The 14,965-nt window shown below is 38.4% G+C and overlaps 1 protein-coding gene across 5 annotated transcripts in view; it reads left to right on the top strand.

Moving 5' to 3' along the window:
• Positions 1 to 14,965, top strand: part of LOC135105790 (BSD domain-containing protein 1-like) — a 69,264-nt gene that overhangs the window by 25,559 nt on the left and 28,740 nt on the right. For 3 of the 5 annotated variants that reach the window (XM_064014307.1, XM_064014306.1, XM_064014308.1), the window contains 3 exons: positions 2,586 to 2,768; positions 5,610 to 5,742; positions 11,345 to 11,632. In XM_064014307.1, coding sequence (XP_063870377.1) covers positions 2,586 to 2,768; positions 5,610 to 5,742; positions 11,345 to 11,632 — 604 coding nt within the window. The remainder of the gene's footprint in view (positions 1 to 2,585; positions 2,769 to 5,609; positions 5,743 to 11,344; positions 11,633 to 14,965) is intronic. The other 2 variants (XM_064014310.1, XM_064014309.1) reach the window with 1 other exon arrangement.

Below are 14,965 nucleotides of genomic sequence, written 5' to 3'. Positions count from 1 at the left end.
TCCGAGGGTTTAGGCCAGCAAGGGCATGGAAAACATCATTGCGAAGAATTTTAATAGGTATCATGAAGTAGTCAGAGGGTGGAGGAGAGGGAGGAACAAGCCCAGAATCGTCCAAGGTAGGCTTTTTAGCAAAGGTTTGAGTGAAGAGTTCAGCTTTAGAAATAGATGTGATAACAGTGGTGCCATCTGGTTGAAATAAAGGAGGGAAAGAAGAAGAAGCAAAGTTATTGGAGATATTTTTGGCTAGATGCCAGAAGTCACGAGGGGAGTTAGATCTTGAAAGGTTTTGACACTTTCTGTTAATGAAGGAGTTTTTGGCTAGTTGGAGAACAGACTTGGCATGGTTCTGGGCAGAAATATAAAGTGCACGAGATTCTGGTGATGGAAGGCTTAAGTACCTTTTGTGGGCCGCCTCTCTATCATGTATAGCACGAGAACAAGCTGTGTTAAACCAAGGTTTAGAAAGTTTAGGATGAGAAAAAGAGTGAGGAATGTACGCCTCCATGCCAGACACTATCACCTCTGTTATGTGCTCAGCACACAAAGACGGGTCCCTGACATGGAAGCAGTAGTCATTCCAAGGAAAATCAGCAAAATACCTCCTCAGGTCCCCCCAACTAGCAGAGGTAAAACGCCAGAGGCACCTTCGCTTAGGGGGATTCTGAGGAGGGATTGGAGCGATAGGGCAAGATACAGATATGAGATTGTGATCGGAGGAGCCCAATGGAGAAGAAAGGGTGACGGCATAAGCAGAAGGATTAGAGGTCAGGAAAAGGTCAAGAATGTTGGGCGTATCTCCAAGACGGTCAGGAATACGAGTAGGGTGTTGCACCAATTGTTCTAGGTCGTGGAGGATAGCATAGTTGTAGGCTAGTTCACCAGGATGGTCAGTGAAGGGAGAGGAAAACCAAAACTGGTGGTGAACATTGAAGTCTCCAAGAATGGAGATCTCTGCAAAAGGGAAGAGGGTCAGAATGTGCTCCACTTTGGAAGTTAAGTAGTCAAAGAATTTTTTATAGGCAGAGGGGTTAGGTGAGAGGTATACAGCACAGATAAATTTAGTTTGAGAGTGATTCTGTAGTCGTAGCCAGATGGTGGAAAACTCGGAAGATTCAAGAGTGTGGGCATGGGAGCAGGTTAAGTCACTGCGCACATAAACGCAGCATCCAGCTTTGGATCGAAAATGAGGATAGAGAAAGTAGGTGGGAACAGAAAAGGGGCTACTGTCAGTTGCCTCAGACACCTGAGTTTCAGTGAGGAAAAGAAGATGAGGTTTAGAAGAGGAGAGGTGGTGTTCTACAGATTGAAAATTAGATCTTAGACTGCAAATGTTACAGAAGTTAATGAAGAAAAAGTTGGGGGGGTGTCAAGACACTTAGGGTCGTCGACAGAAAGGCAGTCCGACCTGGGGACATTTATGGTTCCCTCCCCAGATGGGGACTCCGAGGCTGGTGTAGGAGTCGCTCTGCGTGCATGCACATAGAACACTGGTTATCTCACATGACCAAGCAGTCCCAACTGTTGCTGACCCACACTGGTTTTTGGCGCTGGTAGGTGATCACAAAGGATGCAGGTAATCTGCTCTGACCAGCGTGGGGAGGGACACATAGCAAGCTTATCGTCTGATGATGAGCTAATATTGCTTGAAAGTGCTAATGCAATTCTTAAAAGGAGAAAAGGAGCAATACATGAAATAAATTGGAAAAGAAAACAGTATGGAATATATCACCATCTTTTTAGTGATCTTAAAAAGGGACTCAAAGATCTTTTGAGCACACACGGATGAGCCAAGATATTTTTGACTACATTCTCAAAAAATTAGCATAGCCTGGTAAAGACATGCTGCAACTGGCATTGACAGCTAGTTTTACCAGAAAATAGACTAGTCATCATTCTCAGCTGAGCTGAAATCAAATTCCTGAATAAATTTAAGGAAATGTCCATGTTATCAGACATCCACTCACGTGAGTTGAGTAGGCAAGAATGGTCTGGGAGAATTAGGAAAGCTGGTAGAAGCAGACTTCCAGTATTGACATGCTCCAACAGCTTCTGTGCACACTTACATTTATTTATATGGTGTAATTCTTGATGTAGGTCAGCGCTGATCAATGCTGGTTGCTTGTGCAAGAAAACCAGCATTCTCTGTGCATGCCACCCCTCCTTTCTCTCTCTCTCTCTCTCTCTCTCTCTCTCTCTCTCTCTCTCTCTCTCTCTCTCTCTCTCTCTCTCTCTCTCTCTCTCTCTCTCTCTCTCTCTCTCTCTCCATAAATAGTAGTTACTATCATCCTCATGGACATAAAATACCATAAATATTTATATTGACCTCTTTCATGTTTTTTAGTTATCATGAGGGTTAGAATTTGTTTCTCTAATTAGGCAAACATCAAACTTTGTAATGGGAAGGGAGTGCCTTTGTAATGAGTCATAACTCAAAAGCAGTATTAGGTGAAACATTGCATAATAAGGTGCTCATATTTTACCTGTTTGCACACTAGCAGTGCCTGTATCTTTCTTGATATGAAGACTTTTAAATCTGAAGTGGAAGTGTAATTATTATTATTATTATTTTTCTTTTATGCACACAGGCAGCCATATATGCAGTATCTCAAGATGCTGCCACATATTTAACTGACCCTGAAGGAGAGGAGGCACAGTATGAGACCTGGCTCTCAACATTTGATTTAGAGTCATGTCAGACAGAACTCTCAGACCTTCTAGTTAATAACCAGCCACTCAGACATCATTATACCACTCTTGTTCCAGCTCAGGTACGTACTAAGATGCTACTTTGAAATAGGTTCCTTTATCTAAACCTCCTTTATCAAACCATGAAGTTACAGCAGAGTACTGAATAGCATTAGATAGCATACCCGTGATTTGCCAATAACATGAGTTGCAAAATATTTAGCCAGAAAATAGCTAGTAACATCATTAGTAAATCTCAGATAGTATGAGCTGCAGACCACATGAACAAAATTTGACAAGAAATTCATAACATAAATGAAAATGAAATTGCTCACCATGTATCATCACATAACTGAGAATGTGTGAAATGGGGATCTGGAGGAAGACTGCTTGTTGTTTAAGATTACTTTTGTTAGGCTTGGAAAAGAAGGTTTTGGTATGAAATGAATAGGAAATAGAAAGAGGAAGGAAAGTTAATGGTTTTGTTGGGAAGTATGTATGGATGCAGCAGAAAAGAAATGTGCATATGAAGTTTAGCTGCTGGAAGAAGGTAAGATGTTGAATGAGATATTAAGAAAAGAAAAATCAAATGAAAAGAGTTGTACAGTAAAATCCCTCTTATCCGGCATCAATTGGACTGCCGACATGCCGGATACTTGAATATTGCCGGATACTTGAATAGAAGTGAAATTATGTCCACAATCACCACCCTACACTCACGCATCTTACCATAACAATGATCAGCTGATCTTAATCAGCAGCTGATCTGATCAGCTGCTTAAGTGTAAGCACGACACGTTTCCTCTTTTCTACAACTTTAGGCATGATGAAGGCGTCAGGCGATAAACAGTGCACACGCGGGACTGAGTCACTGAGTAAACACAGTGCAGTGGGCCGCGGGTGGCACGAAGCAGTGCGCTCTGGTGGCAAGGGGACAAAGTATGCCTCGTGTGGGAATTTTAATCGATTTTATGAGTACACATTGATTTTTTATTGATTTTAAGGCTCAGGGAAAAATGTGCTGGATACTTGAAGCTGCCGGATACTCGAATGCCGGATGAGAGGGATTTTATTGTACATGATTCAAAAGTGAGGGTGGGTGAAAGGTTGGTTAAAAAGGCAGACAGAAAATTATAAGTAAGAAAATTCTTTGTATATCTTTCTCTTTCCTCAAAATACCAACCAGTGACTGGAGGCCTGTTCATGTTTAAATTTTTCTTATTCTCCATTTGGTGATGGGGATTTATGAAGTGGGTGTTGATTTTCGTAGAAGTAGCTGTATTTTTGAGTGAGTGGCAGCTGACATTGAGCATAGCTTACCTCAGTTTGAGTTATGGGGAGCTCACAAAGGTGTCTTAGTGATAGCATAATGATGTCTGTAGGCTCTGGGAGTATTGTGTTATTAATAATGAATTGCAACAGTAATTCTTTTTATTTTCTGTTTGTTATGAGGAACAAATTGAATAAGAATGGTGTGGAAGTTAGCTATAAGAATTAATTTTGTCTTCATTTTTTTCTGTATCTTTAATAAGAACCACTTGTTTTTCAAAAAACTTTTTTATTATTGTATATAAATGTCAGTTTTTAGTTTTATGGTAACATGCTCAGCTAATTATTTGGCTTTACATTGCTCTGTAATTTCAGGTAAGATAGCAGTTTTAGTCAAAAGCACCTGGTATGTTTTGCCTAGTTCATAACATTTTAGTAGGTAAAATTGAAAATACAGAAAACTGAAAATGAGTAGGGTACGCAACAACTCATGGTCATTATAACATATAACTGCAATAACACATTGGAATTTTAATGAAAATTAAATCAGAATAATAAACCAAAACTGGCAAGACGAACTTAGCATTCGTGTGAGTACTGATACTTTAATAAAAATTTAATTAGAATAACAAACTAAAGATCACGAGACAAATTCACCAGCTGTGTGAGGTGCTGCTCAGCTATATGCCATCTGTTCCTTCCTCCATTTTTTCCTTTCCTCTCCATTCTTTCATCTTGTCTCAAATCTCCCTCCCTGTCAACTCCCCTCCCCCTCATCTGTCAGGGATAAGGAGATAAGGGACTAGGGAGTGATAATGCACTCTCTCTCTCTCTCTCTCTCTCTCTCTCTCTCTCTCTCTCTCTCTCTCTCTCTCTCTCTCTCTCTCTCTCTCTCTCTCTCTCTCTCTCTCTCTCCTTCATTTATTTTATGTAATTTTCGCTTCATCCTTTCATCCTTCATCCTCTTCCTCATTCTCATGTATGTAATTCCATTTGCATTCTCAGTCTCATTCTATTTAGTAATCCTTAGGATTGTTCTTACTTTCAGAGAGAGAGAGAGAGAGAGAGAGAGAGAGAGAGAGAGAGAGAGAGAGAGAGAGAGAGAGTGTGTGTGTGTGTGTGTGTGTGTGTGTGTGTGTGTGTGTGTGTGTGTGTGTGTGTGTGAAACTCAGGGTGATAATACGTGAAACTCAGGATGTTAGAATTTAGGACTAGGCGCAGAACTCAGAAGGGCACTGTATATATTTGTTTTGTTATCTCAAATGTAGTGGTGGAAATGTGCTCATTTTATTTATTTAAAAAAAAATGTGTAATTTTTTGTTATTTTTGGGTTCCATGGAACCAGTTATTTTGTTCACATAGGTTCTTCTGCTGCCATAACCCACATTTGCCATAATGAATGCTACGTTGGAGCGAATCATGTTTGTTGTTGCGTACCCTCCTGTACATGCAATATATATATATATATATATATATATATATATATATATATATATATATATATATATATATATATATATATATATATATATTCAAGTTTCTACAATGTATTCATCACTTATCTTGAGGTTTCAAAGAATATAACATAGTTCATGCTCTTCATATGAACAGAAATATAAACTCATATTCAGTCATTGAGAGATGCTTTGTTTCAGGTTTCACATGTGGTGTTTTGGCACCGGTACTTCTATAAGGTTAACCAGTTAGAGGCAGCTGAAGAAAAGAGAAAGATTTTGAAGGAGCGAGCAGATAAAACCAGCACTGATCCTGACCTAGTCTGGGATGAAGGTAAGAGTTAGAACAAGTTTTGATGATTTGTGGCAATGCAAGTATCAAACGTCAGTTTAAGAAACTGTTTATCACATACATATTCCCAGTAATATTTATCATGAGGTTTTAAGAAAATTATATACAGTCAAGATTGCTATAAGGCACACAGGGCATCACAGGACATGCCTGTGCTATAAGAAAAATGCTTAATACTACTCATCCTATGGAAAAGTACAAAATGCAAATGAGAATATTTCCTCCCTAATTTCCACCAAAAATTCACTAGAGACTATATATAATATATGCTATGATAGATTTTAACTGAAGGACCACAATTTTATTTAGATATCTCCATTAATATCCATGACAAATATAAACAAATCATCGTCATCATCATCATCATCATCAGCAGCAGCAGCAGCAGCAGCAGCAGCAGCAGCAGCAGCAGCAGCAGCAGCAGCAGCAGCAGCAGCACCACCACCACCACCACCACCACCACCACCACCACCACCACCACCACCACCACCACCACCACCACCATAAAACAAATCATCCTGCACAACTCCAATATTGTTGGTGTTACAGGGCTCAATATTTCATCAGTCTGGCTCTTGCTGACTCCCATCCACTGTCCATAGCCACCATTGTCCTATAGATGGAGCTCTTACAACAGGAACATCACTTCACTGTGCTTCTCTCTTCTCATAAACCATTTCTTCCTTCACATTCTTTTCTTTTCTATTGTTTCACTAAATTCAGTGCCAATAGGGCCAAAGCAATCACTCTGAGACTAAAAACTTATGTGTGGAGAGAGATGTCAGCCATATTTGTTGTAGAAATGTATCAGCCAAGACTACAATATAACAAGAGAGTGGGAGGCATGTTTGATGGGAAGACAATGGTAGTAGGTCCATGTATGCTAAAATCCATGATTTTATGACCAGATATAGAAAATGTGCCCTGTTTGATAGCCAACTTGGCAGACTCCAGCACTGTCATACTGACAGGGTGGTAAGAAGACAGGAAGGTGGGGGATAGCATTGGTAGTCACCAGTACCTGATTGGGGAAAGGTGGCTGTGGCTCAGAGTACTGATATGTCAAGACCTAAATTACTGCGATCTGCACTATACTGACTCAATTACAGTCAGCGCGAAAAATCCATGTGTGTCTTTGATTAGTTGTTTGCTCACATGACACATCCTTCTCTTAAGAAAAAAGCTAAAGAACATGAACACTTACATAAATTTCTTAGTATTTTATTGCGTAGCCCTGTGTCTTTATGATCATTTAAGATGACATGGTACACTGTCAGCTAGATTTTGCAGCATCTCAGGCTTAAATTTCTCCCAACATCTTTGTATCTCCATTTCAAGTTTGGGAGCATGGAGGTGCCTTGCAAATGTAATTAGCCTTTAATGATGGTTCAGAGATTTTCTGTGGGAGAGATATCGGGGGAATTACCTGGCCAGTCCTCTTTCCTCTCAGTGCCACATTCATCAGGCCAGTGTATCATGTCTCGAGCTGTGTGGCGTGATGCTCCATCCTGCTGGAAGATCTGAGCGTGTGTCTTCTCAAAACAGGCCTCCAGGTGGTCATGTAATAGTTCGGAATACACCTGTTTGTTAACAGTTGTGTTCCTTGGAAACACAACCGGGCTTCCGGCATTATAAAAGGAAAAGAAACCCACACCATGAGACTGGGAGGGTGCTTTGTAGTCTTGTGTGTGAAGTGTGGCTCTGTGAGGTCTGAGCCGTGGTGTTGGTATACTTTTGCTGGGCCTCCACCACTAACTCAGAACATGCTCTCATCACTCCAAAGTACAGTCTATCACTTTTCAAGAGGTCAGTCTTTGTATTTCTTAGAGAAAAGAAGCCTATTCTTCCTCTGGTGCTTGTTTATCAGAGGCTACTCCCGTGCCTGGTAATACTTAAATCCAAGGTGATGTCTCACAGTATCTTGCACTGTATGTAGCAACACATTGTAAAGAAGAAATAGTTTCTTTCTTTTAGTTCCTTTGCTGCTAATGTGGGGATTGGCTTCAAGTTCTCATTTTATCACTCTCATGGTTCTGCTGGATGCTTTCCTAGGTCTCTTAGGCTGTTTCTGGTGGAGCAGAAGTTCTTTCTCCCTGCCAGACTTTAATCTGAGAATTAAGTCTTGCACCATTCTGAGCTTCAGTCCTTTTAATTTTTGTATTTTTGTATTGCTCTGCCCAGCTTTGTAAGATCTGTGATTGATTGTATTGTTTTGCTACTTTTATGTTTTCCACACAGATAAATCCATGGGAAACAAACAGAAACACTGAGGTGTAGGTGACACTCATGTTGCAAAATTCAAACATATGGTAACTGTCTTTTGCCATGTGGAGGAGAGGAGGGAGAGGGTACCCCCTCCTTCCCAGCTAGTGAATGAGGAAGATGATGTACATTACTGCCAGACACATGACGTCTGGCATATTTTAGATTATGAAAGACAATTTCAAATTTGTGTGGTACATTGCAATTCAAGGATCAAGATTTTTTGTGCAAGCCTGAACATAATATAGAATTTTTTATTTTTGTTTTTTTTTGCCATGCAATAGGTGAAACATGCATTATAGCAATCTTGACTTGTGATTTTCATAAGCTTTCATATATAGTAATAGATATTTATTTAGATATAGGCTGTTTTACTTGTGATTGTTCCAGATCAGTATTTCTCATTTTTATGATCTGTGTACCTTAGCAACATGCATATGAATGAATTGTATTAAGGAAAAATTCACCTTTGATACTTTATAAAGAATGTATATGTGAAAAACAGGATAGCAATTTGATTATGAGAGGTAAAATAAAAAAGAGAGAATCTCAGTAATTTTTCATAGAGGTTAATAATAATTACTAAAAACTAAAAGCTAAAAACTATTGTATAATATAAGTAGTTTAAACACAGGGAAGTAACAGTGGAGTTCTGTTGCATAATTAACTTTTGAATCCAGAGTTAAGCTTTTATCTTTGTCCTTTTACTTGATATCTTTTACTTGATAAGTTGAGTCTTTCAAAATATAACTTGGAAATATGATAGTGTAGCACAAACTTAATTTAGGCATTACAGTAAGTAGTATATAGTTTATGTAAAATGTTGATTTCATGTGGATGCATCAGAATAATCAGGCTGAATCAGTTATCACAATTGAAGGCAACATGTCTTTCTGACTTGATGTAAATGAGATCCTTAAACAAAACCATACAAGATTTTATACGCAATATTTTCTGTCTTTTCTGGCTTACTGCTAGGGTGTCTACCAGTCTAACTCACTCTCTATTCCTGTATCTCTGGACGTGTGGTATAGCTTCCTACCACCCTCAGTTCACACACTAATGGATGTACTTTTAATGTAACCTTTCATTATATGCATCAACAGATGAGCTACACTCTCTCTCTCTCTCTCTCTCTCTTAGAATATGGGGGTATTCAGTTATGTGTCTTGACTTATCAAAGTTCTGGCCTTGAATCCCAACTTACTAGTTAAGGTTTTTCTGGGACAGTTTCTACTCTTAGGTTTATGCAGCTTTATATGCATACAAGTCAGCAATCCCTGGAAATCTTAAAAGGCAGTTGAGAATGGAATTGCCCATCCTACTTTAAATACTGAGGGTCTGGATTGGATAATACTATCAGCCTATTGCTTACACTCCATGAGTATTTGTATTTTATTTTATTTTATTTTATTTTATTTTATTTTATTTTATATCATATTTTATATTTTATGATCTTGACCAGTATTTCTTGTGTATAGGCATCTTTTTCCATTTTTGAATGCTAAAATAGTCAGTGTCTTGTTTTTGGAGGCTTGGGTGATTAACCACTTCCCATAGTGGCACAGACGTGAATTTTTGAGTAGCACTGTTACAGAAGTTCATGTTAACCACCAAAATTCTTGATTTACTTGCTATTTAGGATAGGGTTGATTGGAAGTCTTCAGCCTCTCAACATTAACTTAAAAAATAGCCTGTTTTGGTAGGACCTGAACCCAGGTCATCCAGATCATGGCACCTGATCACTGATCAATCAACCTCTACTGGAGTACAAAATCCTCCTCCAATTTGAGACAGTGTTAGTGAATTACTAGATCACAAAACCTCACCATACATCCAGCATGTGTTCTCTGCTAGGTGAACAGGGGTACAGGATGAAAGTGAATTTGCTTCCTTCCTAGTTTTCATTATGAAACTTATTTTTGTATAGGTTTTTGTTTTTCATTAATCTGACAGTTTAAAGTAAAAGTGTTGTTGGTTAAACCCTTGTATGGTGAAATCCAGTAAAGGGAGTTAGCATTGGTGCAGAGCCTTTCTAGATTTTTGGATATTTTTTTCTCATTTCTGCAATCAGGGATTTTGGTATTTGCAATTTCATGTTTGGCGAAGGCAATTCTATAACAATGTACAGTAGAAAATTAGTAAAGTCCAGATCATGAAAATGAAGTCAAAAGAATCATAATGAATGGAATATTTGTGAGAGACATAACAGTATTATGAAAAGTGTTTTCCAACTGTTACTTAAAAGAAAGATTTATTATTCATATATTATATCAATTCCATGATATGGATTTGAAATTTTGTTTCTTATGTAAGTTCTAGAGAACAGAAACTTAGCAGTGATTGGAGCCACTGGCCATCTAAAATCAACCACAGTATCATTCTCACTGCATTTATTACTGGACAAATGATCAGTTGCTGTTACCATTTTAAAAATGCAGCAATAAATAGAACTGAAAACAGTGAACAACCAACTGCACTAGGCATGTATGCTTACATCACAAAGAGGGCATCAAGGAAATTTCACTGAGCACAATATTCACTATCTATGATGGGCCCAGGGATGCTGCTGATGTCTTGAACAAGGCTTGATTAAATCAGCCATAATAATTTATATTAGAGCACATTGAGAAATACTGATGCAAATTAAATACTCTTATTTATTTATTTATTTATTTATTTATTTATTTATTTATTTATTTATTTTTTATTTATTTATTTTTCTTTATTTTTATTTATTTATTTTTATTTTTTATTTATTTATTTTTTTTCACTTGAATAGTGTAGTCTTATGATACACTAAGATTTGTTAAGAGTAGTCAGCATCTTTATTATCATTGTTACACAGTTATTTTAAACATCAGTTAATATTGTAACAGAAGGACAAACCAGATTCCTTTAATAAAATGCCATTCAGGAGTAAAGTTTTTGGGGATGGGCACTGAAAGATTTATTTCCTTGGAAATTTAAATGCATAAAATATATTATAAATGGATAACTTTATCTGATGTAATTTTGTTACAGACCTACACATTTTCTAACAGTGTTCTTTTTTGTTTTGACAGTTATTTTCCCCATGTATGTGTGCCACAAGTCATATTTGTTATTTCTGTATTGCAGCTCTGCACTAGTACTTTCATTATTATTTCTAACTGCTTGTCAGCTTGCATTATGCACTTCATACTACTGTTGTCATTTCCTGTTGAAGCCTTAATAAAGCTCCATTTATTTTACCTAGTATTTTAATGCAGCTGTTAAGTAGCTATTATTTTTATTGTGTGAGGAAGTAATATTTAGCTGGTGTGCTGGTGCCCCCATGCAGATGAGGACTTTGGAGGAGACGTAGAAATTCCAGAGGAGGTACAAGCCCAGCTCTTAGAAGACTACGAGAGAGAATGTGAAGAGAATAACAGGAAAAAGTCTGTTACTGACAGTACAGTGTGTGATAAAACTCAAATGCCATCAGATAAGGAAGCATCAATTTCTTCAAAGAAAAATACAGTCCCATCTGAAACTAAGTCAAATACTGGCGTAGAATTATTAGAAGAGTTGAAAGTGGATTTAAGTAAAACTTCAGAGACATCCAGTAAGCCCTCACCCTCATCAACAGGTAAATAAATCTTTTATGAAATGCCATCCACATGATGGAATGAGTGCTGTTCCTAGTCCTCTTTTTGAAGTGCAACTCATTTTGACTTAGAATAAAAAATTGCAGTCTACACATGAGGAAAACTTTTCATATTGGAGAGTAGGAAGAGTATGTATAATGAATACCATCTTGCATCGGACTGCAGTTTTAGTATACCCTTCAAAACCTTTATGGTGGCAGTATTTTCTTTACTCGTGATTTGGGATTTTCATTGCATTTTCAGGACTTTATTGCTTCTCATTATAAGCCACATTGATCCTATTTGCTTTTTCTCTGAGGCACTCCTTCCTTTTCAGGCTTAGGCTTTGGCAATCCACTGCTTTTTTTTTTTTTTATTACATAAATGCACCTTTTTTATGGTTCTCCTCTCTGTCCTCTGTCTTCCACTCAGCATATATGAGGGATTATGCTGAGTGGCAATACCATCTGATAGCATGCTTGGAATCATGATCAATCACATGCATTGTGGAATTAGATAATTTTTTCATATGTTTTACCTAGCATTTTGGAATTACAATATTTCTCTTATAGCTATGATCTACCTGCAAATGATATACAAGTAGTATTGAGATAGTGTATAGCACTTTGGAAAAGACAGATTTCTCTACACAAGATCAGTTATTACTTTCTGTTGATAAATGTTTGGTTTATGTTTTCTTATGACAAATATAACAATAGGGATTAGCAACTATGAGGCAATTAAGTATTATTATAAATTGTTGCCAGGAGTGGTACGATCAGTTCTCCTAAACACAGACAAACCCTTGTCTTGCACTGCCAGCGTCTGTCCCTTGTGCCTTGACCATTCGTTGCTTGCCTATATGGTGGGCAGAGTAGATGGAAAGATTGAATGGTGAAATTTAAAAGCAAAGACCTCTTAGCTGCAAGAAATACAGAACTTATCACCAATATTTTATTACTTAACTTTCCTTTGTGTGTATAAAGAAATTATTTACATATAAGTCCACTGTGATACATTCTTACCAGTGATGTTGATTTGGTGTTCCTACAGAGATTTTATTATTTTTTTTTATGTAGGATGGACACTGGCCAAAGGCAACAAAAATCTAATAAAAAAAAAAGCCCACTAAGATGTCGGTCCCTGAATAGGGTTTGAAGCGGTGGTAAAAAAAATTGAAGGATAAGTGTCTTGAAACCTCTCTCTTGAAAGACTTAAGTCATAGGAAGGTGGAAATACAGAAGCAGGCAGGGAGTTCTGAGTTTACCAGGAAAAGGAATGAATGATTAAGAACACTGGTTGACTCTTGCATGAGAGAGGCAGACAGAATAGGAGTGAGAGAAAGAAGAAAGTCTTGTGCAGCGAGGCCACAGGAGTAGCAGAGGCATGCAGTCAGCAAAATCAGAAGAGCAGTTAGTATGAAAATAAGGGTAGAAGATAGCTAGAGATGCAATATTGTGGTGATGAGAAAGAGGCTGAAGACAGTCAGTTAGAGGAGAGGAGTTGATGAGATGAAAAGCTTTTGATTCCACCCTGTCTAAAAGAGTGGTATGAGTGGAATCCCCCCAGACATGTGAGGCATACTCCATACATGGATGGATAAAGCCCTTGTACAGAGTTAGCTGCAGGGGGGGTGAGAAAAACAGGCAGAGACATCTCAAAACTCCTAACTTGATAGAAGCTGTTTTAACTAGAGATGAGATGTGAAGTTTCCAGTTTAGATTATGAGAAAAGGACAGACAGAGGATGTTCAATGTAAAAGAGGGGGCCAGTTGAGTGTCACTGAAGAAGAGGGAATAGTTGTCTGAAATGTTGTTGAGTTGATACAGTAAAATCCCTCTTATCCAGCATCAATGGGACCGCCGACATGCCGGATACTTGAATAGAAGTGAAATTATGTCCACAATCACCACCCTACACTCATGCATCTTACCATAACAAAGATCAGCTGATCTTAATCAGCAGCTGATCTGATCAGCTGCTTAAGTGTAAGCACAACACGCTTCCTCTTTTCTACAACTTTAGACATGATGAAGGTGTCAGGTGATAAACAGTGCACACGCGGGACTGAGTCACTGAGTAAACACAGTGCAGTGGGCCGTGGGTGGTGCGAAGCAGTGTGCTCTGGTGGCGAGGGGACAAAGTATGCCTCACGCGGGAATTTTGATCGATTTTATGAGTACACATTGATTTTTTATTGATTTTAAGGCTCGGGGAAAAATGTGCCGGATACTTGAAGCTGCTGGATACTCGAATGCCAGATGAGAGGGATTTTACTGTATATGGAGGAATTGAGTTTTTGAGGCATTGAACAATAACAAGTTTGCTCTGTCCCAATCAGAAATTTTAGAGAGATCAGGAGTCAGGCGTTCTGTGACTTCCCTGCATGAACTGTTTACTTCCAGAAAGGTTGGAGGTTGGATGTCTATGATAAGATGTGGAAAGGTGCAGGGTGGTATCATCAGCATAGGAGTGGATAGGGAAAGAAGTTTGGTATAGAAGATCATTGATGAATAATAGGAAGAGAGTGGGTGATCCTGAGGAACACCACTGTTAATAGATTTAGAAGAACAGTGACCGTTTACCACAGCAGCAATAGAACGGTCAGAAAGGAAACTTGAGATGAAGTTACAGAGAGAAGGATAGAAGCCATAGGAGGGTAGTTTGGAAATCAAAGCTTTGTGCCAGACTTTATCAAAAGCTTTTGATACGTCTAAGGCAACAGCAAAAGTTTCACCAAAGTCTCTAAAAAGAGGATGACCTTGACTCAGTAAGGAAAACCAGATCACCAGTAGAGCAGCCTTGACGGAACCCATACTGGCAATCAGATAGAAGGTTGTGAAGTGATAGATGTTTAAGAATCTTGCTGTTGAGGATAGACTAAAAAAAACTTTAGATAGACAGGAAACTAAAACAATAGGACGGTAGTTTGAGGGACTAGAATTGTCACCCTTTTTAGAAACAGGCTGAATGTAGGCAAACTTCCAACAAAAAGGAAAGGTAGATGTTTGCAGACAGAGTTGGAAGAGCTTGACTAGGCAAGGTGCAAGCACAGAGGTGCAGTTTTAGAGAACAATAGGAGGGACCCTATCAGGTCCATAAGCCTTCCAAGGATTTAGGCCAGTGAGGGCATGGAAAACATCATTGTAAAGAATTTTAATAGGTAGCATGAAGTAGTCAGAGGATGGAGGAGAGGGAGGAACAAGCTCTGAATTGTCCAAGGTAGAGTTTTTAGCAAAGGTCTGAGCAAAGAGTTCAGCTTTAGAGATAGATATGATCACAGTGGTGCCATATGGTAGAAATAAAGGAGGGAAAGAAGAAGCAAAGTTATTGGA

This window comes from Scylla paramamosain, chromosome 12, assembly GCF_035594125.1.
Source record: "Scylla paramamosain isolate STU-SP2022 chromosome 12, ASM3559412v1, whole genome shotgun sequence".
NCBI lineage: Eukaryota > Metazoa > Arthropoda > Malacostraca > Decapoda > Portunidae > Scylla > Scylla paramamosain.
This window is presented reverse-complemented; position numbering and strand designations above follow the sequence as displayed.